Source organism: Nymphalis io, chromosome Z (assembly GCF_905147045.1).
Source record: "Nymphalis io chromosome Z, ilAglIoxx1.1, whole genome shotgun sequence".
NCBI classification, from domain to species: Eukaryota; Metazoa; Arthropoda; class Insecta; order Lepidoptera; family Nymphalidae; genus Nymphalis; species Nymphalis io.
Window position 1 is genome coordinate 14,935,990 of NC_065918.1, and position 18,882 is coordinate 14,954,871.

The 18,882-nt window shown below is 31.6% G+C and overlaps 1 protein-coding gene across 1 annotated transcript in view; it reads left to right on the forward strand.

The window, feature by feature from the left end:
• LOC126780502 (gamma-aminobutyric acid receptor subunit beta-like) overlaps positions 1–10,257 on the forward strand; it is a 40,804-nt gene extending 30,547 nt beyond the window's left edge. The window contains exons 2-10 of the mRNA XM_050505056.1: positions 813–913; positions 3,418–3,485; positions 5,479–5,705; positions 6,483–6,565; positions 8,157–8,294; positions 8,653–8,937; positions 9,148–9,326; positions 9,445–9,576; positions 9,931–10,257. Coding sequence (XP_050361013.1) covers positions 813–913; positions 3,418–3,485; positions 5,479–5,705; positions 6,483–6,565; positions 8,157–8,294; positions 8,653–8,937; positions 9,148–9,326; positions 9,445–9,576; positions 9,931–10,095 — 1,378 coding nt within the window. The 3' untranslated portion in view covers positions 10,096–10,257. The remainder of the gene's footprint in view (positions 1–812; positions 914–3,417; positions 3,486–5,478; positions 5,706–6,482; positions 6,566–8,156; positions 8,295–8,652; positions 8,938–9,147; positions 9,327–9,444; positions 9,577–9,930) is intronic.
• The last annotated feature ends 8,625 nt before the right edge of the window (positions 10,258–18,882 follow it).

The window sequence follows — 18,882 nt, forward strand, 5'->3', positions numbered from 1 at the left end:
ATGTTAAATGTTTCAAACTTAGTAAAATGAAAAATGTTTTTAATATTTTCATATGATGCTTCTCAGAGATTATGTTTTATGTAAAATCATCCACGCTATTAAATATATTTCTCTCGATAACGCAAGACGTTTGTCCGTGCGTTAGGTGTTTTTTTTTTTTTTTATTTTGATTTACGTTATTTTAATGTGCCTGTATATTTTTATTACCAAACATCGCTACGATCTAAATTTCAGGATCAAAAATGGTAAAAATAAAATTATTATATAAAATTCAAGCTCGCAATGATCAACATTCTTTAGAATGCTGTGAGTCAGTTTCCTTGTGTTATTGATTTTCAACGGTTTCTGTATTGATTAGTTTGTATAAATGGTATTCGACCAGCCTGTTCGGATATTTTTTTATAGATAGCCATTATGTTCTGGTGCCCCAAAAACTATCTACTAATTCAACTACTGCATGGAATAAGCTATCAGCTTATTCCTTAATGCCTTCTTATAATTAGTTTGCTGACCAGTTATTTTATAGTAACTGCATCACATTTATTTTCGTAATATGTTATCGACTGATTTCGCTATATTAATTATTACTATTTGATTTTCTATCCTGCCTTTTATACGGAAAAAAATAAAAATAATCTGGCGTGTATAATATTCCTATGCATCTGAATCTTACGCAATCGTTCAGTTGACCTTATCTGCGTATATGATGACAATGAGACATTTGGAATATAACTGTTGAAAGATTTCCAAAAAGCTTTCGTATTTATAATTTTATAAGTGCATCATTTTTCTATTTAATGTTTTTTTTTCAGGGCTGCTGGAGGGGGTGGAATGTTTGGTGACGTCAATATATCTGCTATCTTGGATTCCTTCAGTATCAGTTACGACAAAAGAGTAAGACCAAACTATGGAGGTTAGTAACTAGAATAAAATTGATAAATAAATAACACACATAAGTTATAAAAAAATTAACGTAAATTCCCTGATATTATTATTAACATTAAATAAATACTCGAGTAGATACCATTTTTACTTAAAAAAAAATTCTTGTGCCTTACGCAAACGAAAATATTAAAATAATTTATATCGAAATAGCATTTCAAAAATATTTAATATTTTATTGATAAATAACAATAATAATTGAATTATTATTTTAATTATAAGTAATTATGGTTGGTTTAACATTTTATGTTGTTATATATTGTAAAGATCTCTTAAAGAGTAGTTTTGTGAAAATACACACGTGTAAAATTATGTCACATGGATATACAAAATTATGTTTATATTTTTTATAGAGATGAGGGTTTATTTCCCTTGTGTCGGTTGTCTACTTCGTCCCTTTTAATATTTAATACGTTATGTAGGTATATGATTCATTATATCTGATAATAAGCTAGAGACCATCTGTTAGAAATAACAATAAGCAATGAGAATGACGATCCATTTAAATGAAGGAAATATTTATCCTCGTTACACAAACAGTTTAAGCTTATTTAATATACCATTTCTTATTTAGATTATAATTTAGTCGTTTATTGAATTGAATATTGAAAAAAAAATGAAAAGAACGGAGATTGTCTTGTATAATTAAAAATTATTGTCATGAAATATTTATTGGATCTAATTATAAATAATAATAATTGTAAAATTATTATTTACTTCTATGTATTTATTTATGTTTGAAGTAACACAACACGGATCTTGAAGGTATGTATATTTCAATAATTTAGGTAAAAATCCTTGCCACATATGAATATTATAAAAAAAAAACAAACAACATTTTACATAATTTATTTCGAATGTATTCTAAACTTAAAAATCCTTACTTTACCAGGCCGTTAACGCTATTTCTTATTGGATCCGAGATTAATTTACGCTAGTCATGCAAAGCCGATATTGTTTGTTAAACGGCGCCAGAAGCAATAATACAACCCAACGATCGTTAATATAACACATAATCAAAATAAAACGATTTAACATTCTATTATCTCGATTCACGTCCAGCAATTTAGTTCTGGCCACGAAGTTGCGTTTACATTATACATCCTTGTTTGTATACCATAATTATATAGGTCAGGTATTACGTAATACATTTTAATTTCTCATTGACTTCCAGAGAATAATACGACATGAATTATCACTGGGATTTTTATATTTATTCAGTTTAGAATTTTTGTTATTTCATTGCGTTAAAATATGGTATACATATTTTAATTAATCATACTCAATTGATCAACGTTATTGCCCAACCAAACAATCCTTGCAGGAATACACGATACAGTTACGATATACGATAATATGTTTTATACAATAAGAACTAATATCTTAAATAGTTGATTTTTAAAATACTACGTCATTTAAATTAAATTCCTGGGAAACGTAAAATGTCTCTTGTAGTTTCATTTGCATCGCTATAAATCGCCCACTTTTGTTAAGGCCCCTTGTCTCTTAAATCATTTTGAAAATTGGAATGACGTAAATTGTTTTCTAAGTTATTCTCTAAGATTGAGAAATTGTATTACAAATACTGTCTTTATTTTTTAAATTGCTGTTTTTTTGATACAATCGCAGTGTATCGCAGGCCATAAAAACTTCGTTATGGGTTATGGGTTTGATTGTCGTGCGATTAATTTCTTGCGTATCTATTTTTTTATCTTACTTCCGTTTGTTTATTGCTTTTCATATTTTTTACTCATTTCAATTAAATTTACTACAACATGTTCTTCTTACACAACAATATGACATAACGCCTTAAACCGATAGGATATGCAATATAAAAAGATATTATTAACCTGTAAAATGAAAAATCCGATTAAAAGTACTTAAAAATAACAAAAAGCAACATACTCATTTGAATATTATCGGTGGAGGCTTTTGTATATAACATTGCCTAGATTTTTTTACAAAATAAATTATTATTCTTTACATTAACGAGTCATAAGTTTATATAAATAATTAAACAAGAATTTATATTAATATGCAATAAGCGAAATCAAGCTTAAATTCGATTTATAGTCTAAATGGAATACACATCGTTTTATTAACAATCTATAAAACAAAATTCGAAATTCATTTCATGAACACAATTTGCACGAAGTGAACTCTGTCCAATTAACTTTTTTCTGGTCTTTGTTTAAAGATAAAACGTATTCATTTTCAGAAATTATCTAACAGCTTACCGTGAAAAACGTCATCTAAAATTATCTTTGTATCAATAATGAACTAATTTAATAAAAGCCGTTCAAGAATTATTCAGACTTCTTCTTTCTTAATTATTTTACTTCAATAATTTTACTATTCAACAGAAACTACACAACAAAATACAATAACATATAGTTTCTTTGTCCTAGTCACTGAATTAAAAGCGCCGTTCACGCGACAGAACCACTTGTCATGTGTGTATTGTGTCGTTTTCAGGACCACCCGTGGAAGTGGGAGTTACCATGTACGTGCTCTCCATCAGCTCTCTATCTGAAGTGAAAATGGTATCTCACAATCAAAGCAATAATAAAGACACAGCGCATACATAGCAAAATTTGTCCTTTAGTACAATCACCAGCATTACCGTTCATCGTAGCACCCGTGTCCACGGTTCGATCGCTATAGGCGCGGTACGATGCGATCACGATCAGTTTGCGATCGCATCGATGCGATATCGTCGCGTTCTTTTCCGCACGCACCCCGCGCCTCTCGCCCCGCTCCGGCAATGGGGCACGTCATTGTCCTCTGGTTTGGTTTTCACGGCGCGAGGCGCGCGCGCGACTCACAATTGGGCTTGATTGCAGGTCCGCCAGTGGAGGTAGGCGTCACCATGTATGTGCTCTCTATCAGCTCCGTCTCCGAAGTGCTCATGGTACTCGCCACTATCAGCTCACGCTTGACTCGGTCTCTCCGGCCAAGGCCGCTGCGACCGAGCAGCCCCAGATACGAGGCTGCGAGCATGTCCGCGTTTCGTGGAGCAAACGCCCTTTGTCAGCCAACCTGCTTTCTTATTATGTGTCCCCAGACCGTATAACTTGTGTTAAGCAGAAATTGCTTTATGACGTCATAATAAGAACAGCAATCCGTTTTAACCTTACAAGTTATCAGGTTGAGTGTCCAGCAGTATTCGTAATTCCAAAGAAAAATCTATCTATTTAACGCGAAGTGGTGATGGCGGTCGTCTGATTATTTATATAGTAAGCTTAAGGTTAATACGTTAAGAACCTACCTTAAAGTTATTACGTTAAGCTAGATTCTTAAACAAACTTTAGGTACGGAACGCTTAAGGTAACGATTCATTATTTTATAACGCGTGATAATAAATTAAAAGTATTAATTCTAAAGTAACATCAACACTTCGTTTGTAAATAGTTTTTTGTATCAACTGCACCAATAACTAATTAATACAAGACCGGTGCAATCGAAAGATACTCTATGGATTTGCGACGACTGTTTAATTCTTCGTAACTCATTTCGTAGTTTGATGTGTATGTGTGTATCTACTGAAATTGCCTAAATATTCGTTACCTTTCACGCTCTCGAGTAATTTGGAACACCGGTTGATATAGTTCTAATTTTTATATTCGCTTAAATTACTTTTAATATTTTACATATTAGTGTAATGTAGAGATACTAACAATGATACTCTTAAACCCACTTTACCCGGTCTTCCAAAATATGGAATTTTACGAGCTGCTAGGCGTTTGGGTAAAGACCCCGAAGTGGAAACCAAATCAAAGCTCAGAAGGTCACAGTAAGACGTGACCCATGGCATGGAGAGGTTGTCTATTTTGTAACATAATTCTCAATAAGCCGAAATCACCAAATAAATAAATTTTATTCTTCAAACATTGACCAAATATTTACACGTGGCAATTTGTGTATTTGTCGGCTTGTTAGCTTCGATTAAGAGATAGCCTTTATCGAGCCGTGGGTGCCTGCGCCACCGCCCACTCACCTCGCCCTATCCCACCACCAAGCACCCATTTCATTATTAGACCACACCAATTTAACTTAGGCTTCGTGTCACACACAACACTGCACTGTTTTTTTATCGTTTCTAGCTTCGCTCAATTTGTCCATTCAATGTAGTAAAACTATACGAGGTGCGTGTTATTGTATTAATTGTAAAATATCTATTGAATTTTCGACACTAGCATCGTATTTGTTGTTAGACCTGATGGTATCAGGCCGCCCTCAAACGCTCCTTACTGGTTCTTTTAGGGTATCAGCTACCATATCAAAGCATGCAAATGTTAGATGTTTGTATATTGTATATTAATTTTCTATTATTCAAACCATTATAACTGTTGCTACTAAATTCATAGTTCTCACATCGAATAATTCAATTTAAAAAGACCATATCATTGAAATTTTCATTTTTAATCAAATAATTCATGAGTGAGATCTGTGTTTTAATTGCTATGTATCAATTTATATTTTGATTATTATTATTTTTTTAATAATTTTTATTACGTCTATGTATTTTTTCTTCAGGATTTCACGCTGGATTTTTACTTCAGACAATTTTGGACTGACCCTAGATTGGCATACAAAAAGAGACCTGGTGTTGAGACATTATCGGTTGGCTCTGAATTTATAAAGAACATATGGGTACCAGATACGTTCTTTGTAAACGAAAAGCAATCGTATTTCCACATCGCGACAACCAGCAACGAATTTATTCGTATTCACTATTCAGGCTCTATCACTAGAAGCATCAGGTAATATCGTACTTAATAATATTAAATATTGTAAAAAAAACCAAAATCGCTTTAAAGACTTAAAATAGTGGTTATACGCGTGAATTGGTGGCAATAATGTTAGAAGTATTCAATTAAATTAGAAGAAATAATTTAAAAAATACGTTACCATTTCAGCTTAACATAGTTTTTTATTTAGGTATATTATTATACCCCCACAATAATTAATACGTTTATAAATAATAACTTAATAAAATTAAATATATATACAAACAAGTGTGCATATAATCTTACGTAGTGATGTAATATGATGTACTATGTGCAAAGCGGATTAATGGATTTCCTTTAATATATTAATGTAACTAATAATAGTACGTAATAATATAATAAAATATTAAGAAGTTTCGTTAAGCTAATTAGTGGTTTGTCGGTTTGTATTCGCTAATGAATGAAAATGAACTACAATTAAAAATAAAAAGAACAACAAGCGAGCGCATACATCGGACCGGTCAGTCGGTGCGTCAATTTTATTTATTTCGAGAACGCCGATAACCACGAATCTGCGATGAAGATATTTTTGTAAAAGTTCGAATAGAAAAATAGTATTGTGGATAAATTCTTTTCAATGCGTTAACGGTTACCTTTAGTGATTTTTTTTCTTATATTCTTTGTTTTTTTTTTTATTGAACCTTTTCAATATATTCGTATGTAACGATAATTTCTTTTCACATAACATTGTATTTATACGGTGGTGGGCTAATAAAATATTTTTTACAACTATTGTAATTAATGTTTCAGATTAACTATCACCGCATCATGTCCTATGAATCTTCAATATTTTCCAATGGATCGGCAACTTTGTCATATCGAAATCGAGAGTTGTAAGTATCTGGACAACAGTTTGAATAACTCTGAAATTGTATAATATGCAACAAGAACATGTTAATTATATAAATAACACAAATTTTATTAAATTTAATAATTATGGTGATGTTTGAATGTTTTTTATCGTTATTTTTATATATATGCTGTTAAATAAAAGTTATTAATAACACGCTTAATATAATATGTATCGTGTAAATGTCTAATATTTACTTAATGTAAGGCAGTGGAGTCTCCGTCCGGTGTTCAATTACATGTCAGAATATTTTTATAATATTTGAAAACTCGTGCGAAATGCGAGGCTAAAGAGAAATGATGATGATAGAAAAATAATAATTAATTCTATTTAAGAGATGCGTGTGTGTTCACCTAAAGCAATCATTGATTTGATTCTTACCACAATGCAAATTATCACTAGGCTTACGATATTGTGTTGTGACCACTTTCTTGTATCACAGATGCTACTCAGGGATACCCTGTGAGCACAAGCGTACAACCTATTCGTCGACACGTGCTGTGATTACCCTCGTGTTCTCATATATTGGAATGTCTCCTTCTCGCATACAGCACCCGCAGAAGGCAGACTCGTAAAATAGTAAGCCTTTGTCCTCACGTGCATTAAGCGAAAGAACTGATATCAAGACATCGACGCTGCGATAGCTGAGCGGGCCGAAGGAGGCGGGGTACGGCGACCGCGGGGTCTGCTCAACCACCGAGAGCCGTGCCGCAGACGCGGAACGCACACATTACCCACGCACCCGCGCACCCCCGCACTCCTCACCATCCGCACCCGCCAGTCTCCCTTCACGCAATACGCGACACGCACCACAAAACATCGCTATACGCACGCTTTTTGTAACAGGACACTGACCGATAATCCTTGCATGCCTCTCAACACTGACTGCTTTATTTTGTCAATATTATATGTTTATTAAATTTAGCACCTATTTTGTATATTAGGATTTTTCTTTCGTGTTATGACACCTATTAGATAGAACTAGTAGATTTATATTTTTCTATCATCCATACCGAGCCGATTCGAGTTTGGAAATTGTATTTTAAATCCAACTCGGCTCAGCTCAATAAGTCTCGCCCTATGATCCCGCGAGTCCCACCGACACCAGCCGCGTGAGGGTACGCGATGCTTCTCAGCGTAAGTGATAGCGTTTTGTGTGTTTGGCATGTCTCCGGAGTCGGATACACAATGAGAGACATTCGGTATCACTGGAAGGACGGGCTATTGAGTGTCGGCATGAGCAATGAGGTGCAACTACCCCAATTTCGAGTGCTGGGACACCGTCAGAGCGCAACTGTTGTAACTCTCACTACAGGTAAATAATTTGCAATGCCTGCTGTCCAAGCATTGTCCATCCATGCTCTGCATCCGACCCCGTCTCCCTCAGCCCGTGTGCAGACGTTCGACCCGCGACACAAGCACACACGCTAAATACGACATAACAACCGCACGACAAGACGCGCGACGCCGAGCTCGCGACTCCCCGCTCTTACCCCGACCGAATAACGACTCGAGTTACAAAACCCATTGCGATGGGCCTGGGGTTTTTTCATTTATGTATCCGCTGCGCACAGTCGGCTACACCATGCGGGACATCCGATACAAATGGAACGAGGGGCCCAATTCTGTTGGTGTATCGAGCGAGGTGTCGCTACCACAGTTCAAGGTGCTCGGCCATCGTCAACGAGCCATGGAGATCTCACTTACAACAGGTACAATAAACGGGGAAGTCAAAAAGTAGGCGACTGAAAAACTTAATACAAATTTACAAAACGTGAAACACTGAACATAAACAGCCACGATTCTTTTCACGTCCTGCTTTTGTATTTTTGCACTAACAACACTGAGTTGTTTGATTTAGTAATGATAATTTATTATAAGTGATCCCCTCTTAATTATTAAGAATAATACAAAAAAAATCCTTTCACGAGTAAAATTAAAATTTGTTGTCCTACACGTATTGAGTTGTTTAGAAGTATTAGTTAAAACAATTCACTAATAAATTTACAATACTATGTAAATAGAGTTTTGCTTGATAATAAATTAAACAAAACTGAATAACTTTTACAGGAAATTACTCGAGACTGGCATGTGAAATACAATTTGTTCGTTCTATGGGATACTATCTAATTCAAATATATATACCATCTGGTTTGATTGTCATTATATCCTGGGTGTCTTTCTGGTTGAATCGGAACGCGACTCCGGCTCGAGTTGCTCTTGGTGTAACAACTGTCTTGACAATGACTACTCTAATGTCGTCAACAAACGCTGCGTTGCCAAAAATATCATACGTGAAATCGATTGACGTTTACCTCGGCACTTGCTTCGTGATGGTCTTCGCCAGTTTACTGGGTAATTATTTCACTCAGTAAGTAGTATCGCGAGGCGATTATTGGTTTGCATTCAATGACTATTTTAATATAGTAATGTGTTAATATATGTGCGTTGCTTCTTAGCAGCAAAGCGAATTAATTTTCACAATCGAATCAAATTAAAATTCGCAAGGCGAAGTAAAATTACATATAATGGAACTCTTTAATATGAACGGAGATCTTTTTACAGAATATGCAACGGTTGGATATATGGCAAAGAGGATTCAGATGAGAAAACAAAGATTTGTAGCTATTCAGAAAATTGCTTCAGAGAATAAGAAGATGCCCGTGGATTGTCCTTCAGTTGGTGACTCTCATACCCTATCTAAGATGGGAACTTTGGGAAGATGTCCTCCACCAAGGCCATCAGTAAGCCTAAATAGAAATAATTCTTATTTCAATCAATTCTATTGTCTCACATTATCCTGGCTACACTCGATTTATTTGTAAATGTCATTTGATTTGAGACAAAATTTTAACTTTTCAGGAAGTTCGATTCAAGGTCCACGACCCAAAAGTTCACTCAAAGGGGGGAATTCTGGAAAATACCATTAATGGCGGCAGAGGCTCTGAGGAAGATAACCCTGGACCCTCTCCTCATCTTATCCACCCCGGAAAGGTAAAATTTGCTCAACGAGCAAGGTTTTCTTACTTACTAAGTAAATTGTTGGGTGAATATTTGCGTTTGCGTTTGTGTAAGCCCCTGCGAATTAACTATTGCGTGTTGTTTCCGATAAAATATATAATTTTAATAATATTTATTACATATAATATATTCAAGCGAAAGAGTCTCAAATTGCTTTAGTCATAAATTGTAATAGGACTTGTAATACTTGCTACTATGACGAAGGTTAATTCTATAATTGGTGTCGTGTTTTAAATAGCTGATGTTATCAAGTGATTTATGAAAGCGAATGTACTTATTTATGAAAACTCCCCTTTTATGAGTTAATGGTCACGTGTTTAATTTCAGGACATAAGCAAGCTGTTGGGTATGACGCCATCGGATATCGACAAATACTCGCGCATAGTATTTCCCGTCTGCTTCGTCTGCTTTAATCTTATGTATTGGATCATATACCTTCATGTATCTGACGTCGTTGCTGACGATCTGGTGCTTCTGGAAGAGGATAAATAGAGGGGGCTTTTCAAAGCCCACTTGATTGAACGCATTTCAAAGCCTTATAGTAAAATTTGAAACTACTCATGATTTAATGCAAATCAATGTTAACATCTACGTCATAAGATACTATCTCTCTGTGGAAAGTTATTTTGTTTTCAAATACAATTACCGAGTGACGTTTTTGTTTTACAAACAAAGCTTATGAATGATAACTGAAATATATGAGTAATATAATAGAATATAAGCTATCGTAATTATAAATAACCTCAACTTTTTATTGAGAGTAAGAAAAATATTTCATTAGCATCAATTAGTTCGCAAAAAAAAATTAGAGATTAATGATGTTTTTTATGATTTTAAAATGAATATTTGGAAGATTGACAGACGTATCTGAAGTAAGTCCTTAATGATCCTTACTTTTAGTGATTCCAAAATTTAAAATTCGGGCTATGTCAATTAAATAAATGTCAAATAAAATTAAATATTTCTAGTCACGCCTCTAATTAATTGTAAAGCTTACGTCAGTCGAGGAGACAAAAACAGGCCATTATATTAAATCTACGACTTTTATAACACAGATGAAGTAGTTCTTATGACGTTATAAATAACATGTTTCAAATTATTACACATGCGGTAAAACAAGTGGAGCTTGAGTTATATTAATTATAAGTCTGATGCTCAACCTTTTTGCTTAAATTAGGTATTATAAATTAGTAGAAAAACATGGACTTTTATTAAATAAGTAGATAATTGTTTATTGTTTTGCAAATTCTATATTGTTATTATGTCACTAGGAATTTTATTTTAATTTTTGTCGCAAATCATCTCAAAAACATATATTTAATAATTAATTATCGTAGTTTCATTACGAATATGTTACTATATGGCATTAAAGTCTCGATTAAGCGATCGATACTGCTTCTCGTTGTAAATATGCATGACGACTTCATACTATAAAATATCAACTATCTAAACTTGCACACATCCTATTCTTAGCAGCATGATCAATATATTTATAATAAATTTTCGTATTGTCTTTATTATAAATGAAACATATGCAAAAAAGCATTGCGTATCATTTAAGGTATATTCAACTTAGCTGTTCATGAATAGGATATTTGCAAGAAAGATTTGTAGATGTAACAATGATTGCATCTATATTATCATATGCATTTAATAAGTTAATGATAGTGTTAGATATATACATATGACGATACTTGAACTGTCGACGAAATGCAAAAATTAAATGTAAATATGATACACACTTTATATATTAGCATGCATGAGCGAAGACCGAATGCAAAGCCTTTAGCATATACAATTTGTTTTTATTGCACATCATAATAAAAACACATTGTATAATCCGATGTTTATATTATAAGAATTATTAAAAAAACTCCTCCTTCTCCAAATGTCTGATCGTTATAAATGAGCGTAGTAACTTAAAAAAAAAAAGAAAAAAAAAGAAAAAAAAAAATACATTAGAAATCATTCGAAATTACATCCATTCATTCTAAAATTATTTTTAATTTAAATTCTATTAGTTTCTTATTTCCTTGCTTATTCTAGTCGAAATATTATTTTGCAAATATATTGAAAATATTTAGTAATAATATAAGATATTCATAAAGTTATTCATAAATATTTACATATAAATAATGCAATTGTGCAGTAGATTATAATATCATACTATTTACTGATTAAGAAGTTAATCACTTGAATATAATAGTACTTACTGCACAGTTACGTAGATCATGCAAGGCTTCTCAAATTAGACAAATAAGCTTGTTTTGTTGGCCCTACCTACAAATGCTCTAGTAGTTACTCCGCAATTTGAGCATTAGATCCTTAGTTGTTAATATGGGGAGCAAATTAAATAAGGTTGGTATCAAACGACAATGGCCATCGCAGCTGTTTACTCTATTGCGGCTTATAACCGCTAGCTGTATGAATACTCTACACATATCTTCGTTAGAAAAATGTGTGAGTAATGGCGACATATTTACGTTCTCGGATGATATCAATCAAGTTTTATTATTTTGAACCATTCAAAATATTCAGTTAAATATAATATAATATTATTGGATGCGGAAGGCGGAGGACAGGGAGGTTTGGCGCACTTTGGGAGAGGCCTATGTTCAGCAGTGGACAACGATTGGCTGTTGATTGATTGATTGATTTTGATTGATTCAAAATATTAGAACTGTTAATAACACTCCCTATCTAAGCAACTCTTCTTCACATCCCTCGATTATCTGAGATGCAGAACTCCTGTCTTCAGCTACGACTTTGTCAACAATATATTGAATAAAAAATGAGTTCCTTAAGGAGTGTGGATAAATGTAAAAAAAACGCAATACTTTGAACAATTGTATTCATGAACAGTGCGGATATTATAAAAAAATAATTAGATAAGCAATTGTATTTAGTATATTGTGTATTTAAACGTGTTATAGTTTTAAATATATCTGTAATCTTATGGAACCCGAAGGAAGGTATCGCATTCTTTTTAAAAATTAAATTTATACATTTGTTTAACGGCTTGTTGTTTTTTAGAACTAATCGATGTCTATAATACAAATTTAATTACGTTAATTTTTTAAATGACTGAAATAACAGTCCTTTCTATAAATGCAGAAAACAAATTGATTTAAAAAAAAAAACTGGCAAAATTAAAGATCTAAAACTGTATTTAAATTAACAATTATTGCGTTGCATTTTAGCGCAAACAATGTGAAAGTAGCTCAATATGCATTTATAGAAACCGGCTAAGCACGTACCATATAATAAATAATATTTTTTGATAATGTTTTTATATCAAAATTGATATCCAATTAAGTTTGAGTCGATAGAAATTGTTTTAAGTGAATCACATTCCAAGAAATCGTTGAATTATTAAATTAGTATTACGACAATATTGTCATTATAAAATTATTATAAGTAATTATATTCAACGCACTGAAAAATTCATGTCCGGTTAACGTGTATAAAAAACGATTAATTTAGCTTACGGATGCTGAAATTGTACGAATCGTAATTCAAATACGTTTAGTAAGATTCTTAGTTACGCGGATGTGACTTATAGACACTGATTAACGGGTCGTTACTCATAACTCAAAAAGGACTGGTAACTGACATTATTGTAATAACGATTCGTTAATTATATAAACCGGACATTAAGTAACAATCGTTTATATTAAAATGTTACATCGATAGTGTATTATTTAATATGTTTAATGATATTAATCTGAAACGAAATTCTAAAATAAATTTTAGTGATTAGTTGTAAGTGTCAGTAGATATGAATTTTAATATGTAGACCATAATTATGTAATATACTCTCATATTCCATTATGTATAAACTCATTGTAATTTCATTATCTCATTTATACATTAATTAATTCATGATGATATCATTTAAAAGATAATGACATTCGTTTGAGTTTTGGAACAATCCCCGTGTTCAATAAAAACATAGGTCGAATTTCAAAATTCATATATAAACAGAAAACATTGGATTGACTTGGTCAAACGGTGACAGCTTTCAAAGTAATTGATATACAAATTCTGTATTTGCTGTAGTCTGGTCTACTTATTCACATTTCTGATAGTAAATACTTGTTATATTTGAAAGAGATTAACAAAACTTGAATTAGGTAAATATTTATTTATCAAATTGTATTTCAAATTAAATTAACTATATATGGTAAATAGTACTATAATTATAATAATAGGGTAGTATAGATACTACCGGCTTTACTTATAAGGATGGTTTAGTGGGTGGATAGTTTTAGTGAGATAGAGAGCTATCTCAGCCTGTCATCATATGTTTTTACTTTTGAAGATAGAGGTCAGAGGATTGCTTAACTAATAACCAACTAAATAAAATTTGTAGGTAAAGCCGTTAGTCAATTCGTTCATTTTCTTGCTAATATATCACATTAAAATTTTACATTAATTAATGGCACAAATATTTATTATCCGATAGAGACAAATAAAATACATAAAAAAAAACATAAAAAACTAAATATACCAGCGTAAGTACGTATAGATCTTAATTTCAGTCCTCTTGAATCATTCAATGTTGAAAAGATAAAATTTATAGTCCACTTCTAAATTACTAGATATCGTAAAAAATCTAGCAATTGTTAATCGATAGATCAATTTGTTAACTAAACAATTTTTAAAGAACACCACGACAACAATTAATAGATAGGTATGTCATTAACCCGTTGGTTAAGTGTAGCTACACACTTTAGGTACCTGAACTGATTCTTCTATTCGAACAGGCGAACCTCGCACATGTAAAGTTTTTTGCATTTGGGTTCTAAGAAGTCGGGCGCTAGAGTCAAATACGAAGGGTAAAGTGAATGTATAATAAGCCGATTCGGATATCACTGTACGAGTCGCTAGGAATTATTACTCGTACATTGCAACCAGACCGGTTTTTAAGTAGAATCGCATGATTGCGGCACATGAAAGTTTTGCGCGGAATTGAGTCCTTCGTGATTTGAACCGAATCAATCAATTGGACCCGAATGTGAATATTGAATATCAAGGATTTTGTAATAAAAAAATTCGGCGATGTTAAGGAACGAATAATGAACTGCGTATACTATGATAAAAAAAGGAAAAAAAACATCCTTGCCTGCTTCATATTAATAAGTGGTAGACATTTAAAAATACATAGGAATTAGTTATAGGTTAATATGAGATAAGAAATAAATATGCCGAGTAACGCACAAATAACAAAGTAGAAAGATATTGTAACGCGTACGCGACAATATCTAATAGAAATATTATATCATAATTTAAAAAAAGTCAAAAAATTAAATTAAAAAAAAAAAACAAAAAATTATCTAGATTCTTTTCTCTTAATGTGTAATCGTTAAACACTAAAAAATCCAAATAAAAATATGATTTAAAGGAAAGAGATCTCGGTACACTCCAAATGGTATTTAATAATATGTAATATATAATACCTGGATTGGTGGTACAGATTTTAGTCAAACGAAAAAATGCTAAGACTAAGAATAGATATTTACTCGAAATTTAGACCAAAAAGATAGAAAATAATTCTATTCTTATTGAATGAACCATATAAAAATATTTAATAAATAAAAGCACTGATTTTGTAAAATAGTACTATTATTTGGATAGATTAGTTTAAAAAAATCGATTATGTAGTATAATAAATGTTCATTGCCAATATACACTATAAAAAAAAAATCGTCATCTATCGTACAAATGTGGTAAAAACATGATTGCATATTTATGATGGTTGCATTTATAATGTTCAACAAAAATTAACATTGAAATTTTAAATTCAATCATTATAATAACTATTTTTCATTTTCATTTATAAATATTTACAATCATCATTCGTACAGCATCACATTGTTTCCTAATTATTGTGTCACTAAAAATCTTCTATTTTCATTTCAATGTTTATCAATCGTCTAAATATTTTAATCGCATTAGCTATATACCTAAATATACCTAAATGTATATATTATATCAGTAATCTATGTCACTATATAATCTAAGGATACCTTATCTATTCCATATTAAAACCTTAAAATCTTTTTACTTAATAAAAATGAATTTATTTAATTCCTTTTTTAAATCATCATGACTTTCGTTAGATTTCTCTCAACTGTAATCTATGATAGTCATCTTTTTTATTATAGTTTAATTATAAAATAATTTATTTTTATTATTAATTATTCTTATTTTATAAATAATATTATATGGAAAAGAGTCAAAACCAACTTTGATAAATTTACCTGGATTTACGCTTTAAACAAAAGTTTAACAATGTCCAATATCAATAAAATTAAAATGGCAGACCTCCTTGGAGCTGTACTGAACCCAGTTCAAAAATAAACACAAAAACAGGTTCAATGACAAAAAAATGTCCCATAATAAATAAATTATTTACATATTGAGAGTAAACCTGCTTTATGAAGTCTGTTGATAGGCACAAATCTAATACTTTGTTTTTAAGGCAATTGTTGTCAATATTTGATAAATTATATAATCATTTATATATATATATGGATTGTAGCACACACGAGTATTATTGCATTTAATATTTGTAGGTACATAGAATTTACTCGTACAATTATACTCAATATTAAATTTGTAGTATTCATAGTTAGTAGAAAAAAATATTATTGAAATAGGTTTATTTGCTGCGGTCGTATGTCTAGATTCTCATGACAGATAAATGAAGAATGCTCGCTAGAGATACATTTTAATGAGATAGCTTATGATCGGTGTGCTAAAATTGATGTCAAAACAGATACATCCTGTTATGTGTAAAATTAAGAGCATTTTTTTCTAAATTTGGTGGAAACATCCGTTCGAGTTGAAAGAATTTTTAAAGACGACATTGATACGAAATGTAGGATTCGTCTAATTAACCACCTAGTAAAAACACAGAGAGCACTCTTGAGCATTTTTCTAAATTGGAAATATCCGTTCAAGTTGAAAGTGATATATGAATGATGTTGATATGAAATGTAGGATTCGTCTAACTAACCACTTCGTAGAGACATATGCAGCACTATTGAGCATTTTTCGAAATTGAAAACATCCATTTGAGTTGGAAGCGATTTAATCGATGATGTTGCTCTGAAGTGTAGGATTCCTCTATTTAACTAACTTTTAAAGACACCGCGTTAATAGTGCTTTGAATTAATTTCAGCAATACAATATCCTAAGTAAGCGCTTTAACTGTCAACACTTTAAACTTTTGTACGCTTTATGATATTTATTACGTATTTCTTTACTTTGTCTAAACAAATATAAGCTATCCAATGTTCTTATGCTTATATTTTCCAATGTTTATGTAACAAAAAATTAATACAATTTTATTTATATACATGATATTTCTTGTATGTTTTTTTCTGCGCAATTTGCAACTTACCGTTTGGGTAATAAAGAAATTTTAAATGTGGAAAAAACAAAAATAAATCTATTTCCGTTTTTCATTTTGTAACCCTTTTATTATTTAGTTGAAATGGTCTAGTGATTGGAATATATAATAAGTTCGACGATAGTAAACAACATAATTTATTTAAACAACTCATTCTTAAAAAAAAAACGTAAGTCAAGAGTTTTCAAGTCTTTGCCTCTTAATATAATTAGCCAATATATTTGGACCGTATTTATAAAATAATAATATACAAACACTCATATAGAACACTTCTTAGATACCTTAAAACAGAAACTTAATGCAGCAGCTAGTGGATTTAAGAGATATTTGACATGTACTGCCCGTAAAATAGAAAACAAAACATTTGCTAACAATGAAAAAATCTTCTATAGAAATTTATTATCTAATTGCAAAGATAATGAGCAAAATCTAAAAATACCTCCCCCTGAAATATTTTGACAATTCAGGGCTAAGACATGGGAAAACCCCATAGAACATAATGAACATGCAGACTGGGTTAACGAAACAATTATACATATACCAGAGATGGAGTTCAAATTCATACCAATAGAAACATTTATAGATGTCATCAAACGAATACACAATTGAAAATCTCCAGGCTCAGACAATATTTACAACTATTGGTACAAGAAATTTAGTAGCATACACTCATACATATATAAGTACTTAAATACATTCATTCAATCACCACATTTACTACCGAAATATATAACACATGGAATCACATACTTAGTACCTAAAGATAAACATGATAACACAAATCCAGATAAATACCGACCAATAACTTGCTTACAAACCTTATATAAAATTTTATCAGCTTGCATAAGTGAAGAAATATACAAACATTTAACTAAACATAATATATTAGCCGAACAGCAAAAGGGGTGTAGAAAAAATAGTCAAGGTTGTAAGGAGCAGCTTACTTTTGATGCAATCATTTTAAGTAGTGCGGTAAAATCAAAAACAGATATCCATACTATGTTTATTGATTATCAAAAAGCCTTTGATTCAGTCCCGCATAGCTGGTTATTGTATGTCTTAAAATTGTATAAAATAAACCCAACCCTCATATCATTTCTTCAAAATTCGATGTAAAACTGGCAAACTGTATTAAAAATAAAACAATCGTCCATGAAATCTCTAACTACTGAACCAATCCGTATCCAGCGAGGAATTTTTCAAGGAGACGCTCTGAGCCCCCTCTGGTTTTGCTTGGCCTTAAATCCTTTTTCAGTCTTGTTAAATAAAACCAATACAGGATTCACACTTTACGGTAATAACACCCAATATATCTTATCACACCTCATGTACATGGACGATATAAAACTTTACTCCACTGACAAAAACACGCTGCTTGAGTTAGCAAGCATTACGGAACAATTCTCAAAAGATATTCATATGAAATTGGGAGTCGACAAGTGCAAAATTCTGTCAATCTCGAAAGGAAAAATCCTTAATAATAGCTACACACTCGAAACTGGTGAATAAATTGAACCAATGGATGAACAAAGCACATATAAATACCGTGGTTTTAAACAATCTAGGCAAATACTACAAACTACGACAAAACAAGAACTGCTTACAAAATTCTCTCACCGATTAAATCTCGTATTAAAGACACACCTTAACTCTAAAAACACAATAAAAGCTATTAACACATTTGCCACACCCTTACTTACGTACTCTTTCGGAATAATACAATGGTCAAAAAGTGACATAAAAAAATTGCAGCGAACTATAAACATTCACTTCACTAAATATAGGAAATATCATCCAAAACCTTGTATTCAAAGGATCACAGTACCATGCAAAGAAGGAGGAAGGGGATTAATAGACATACA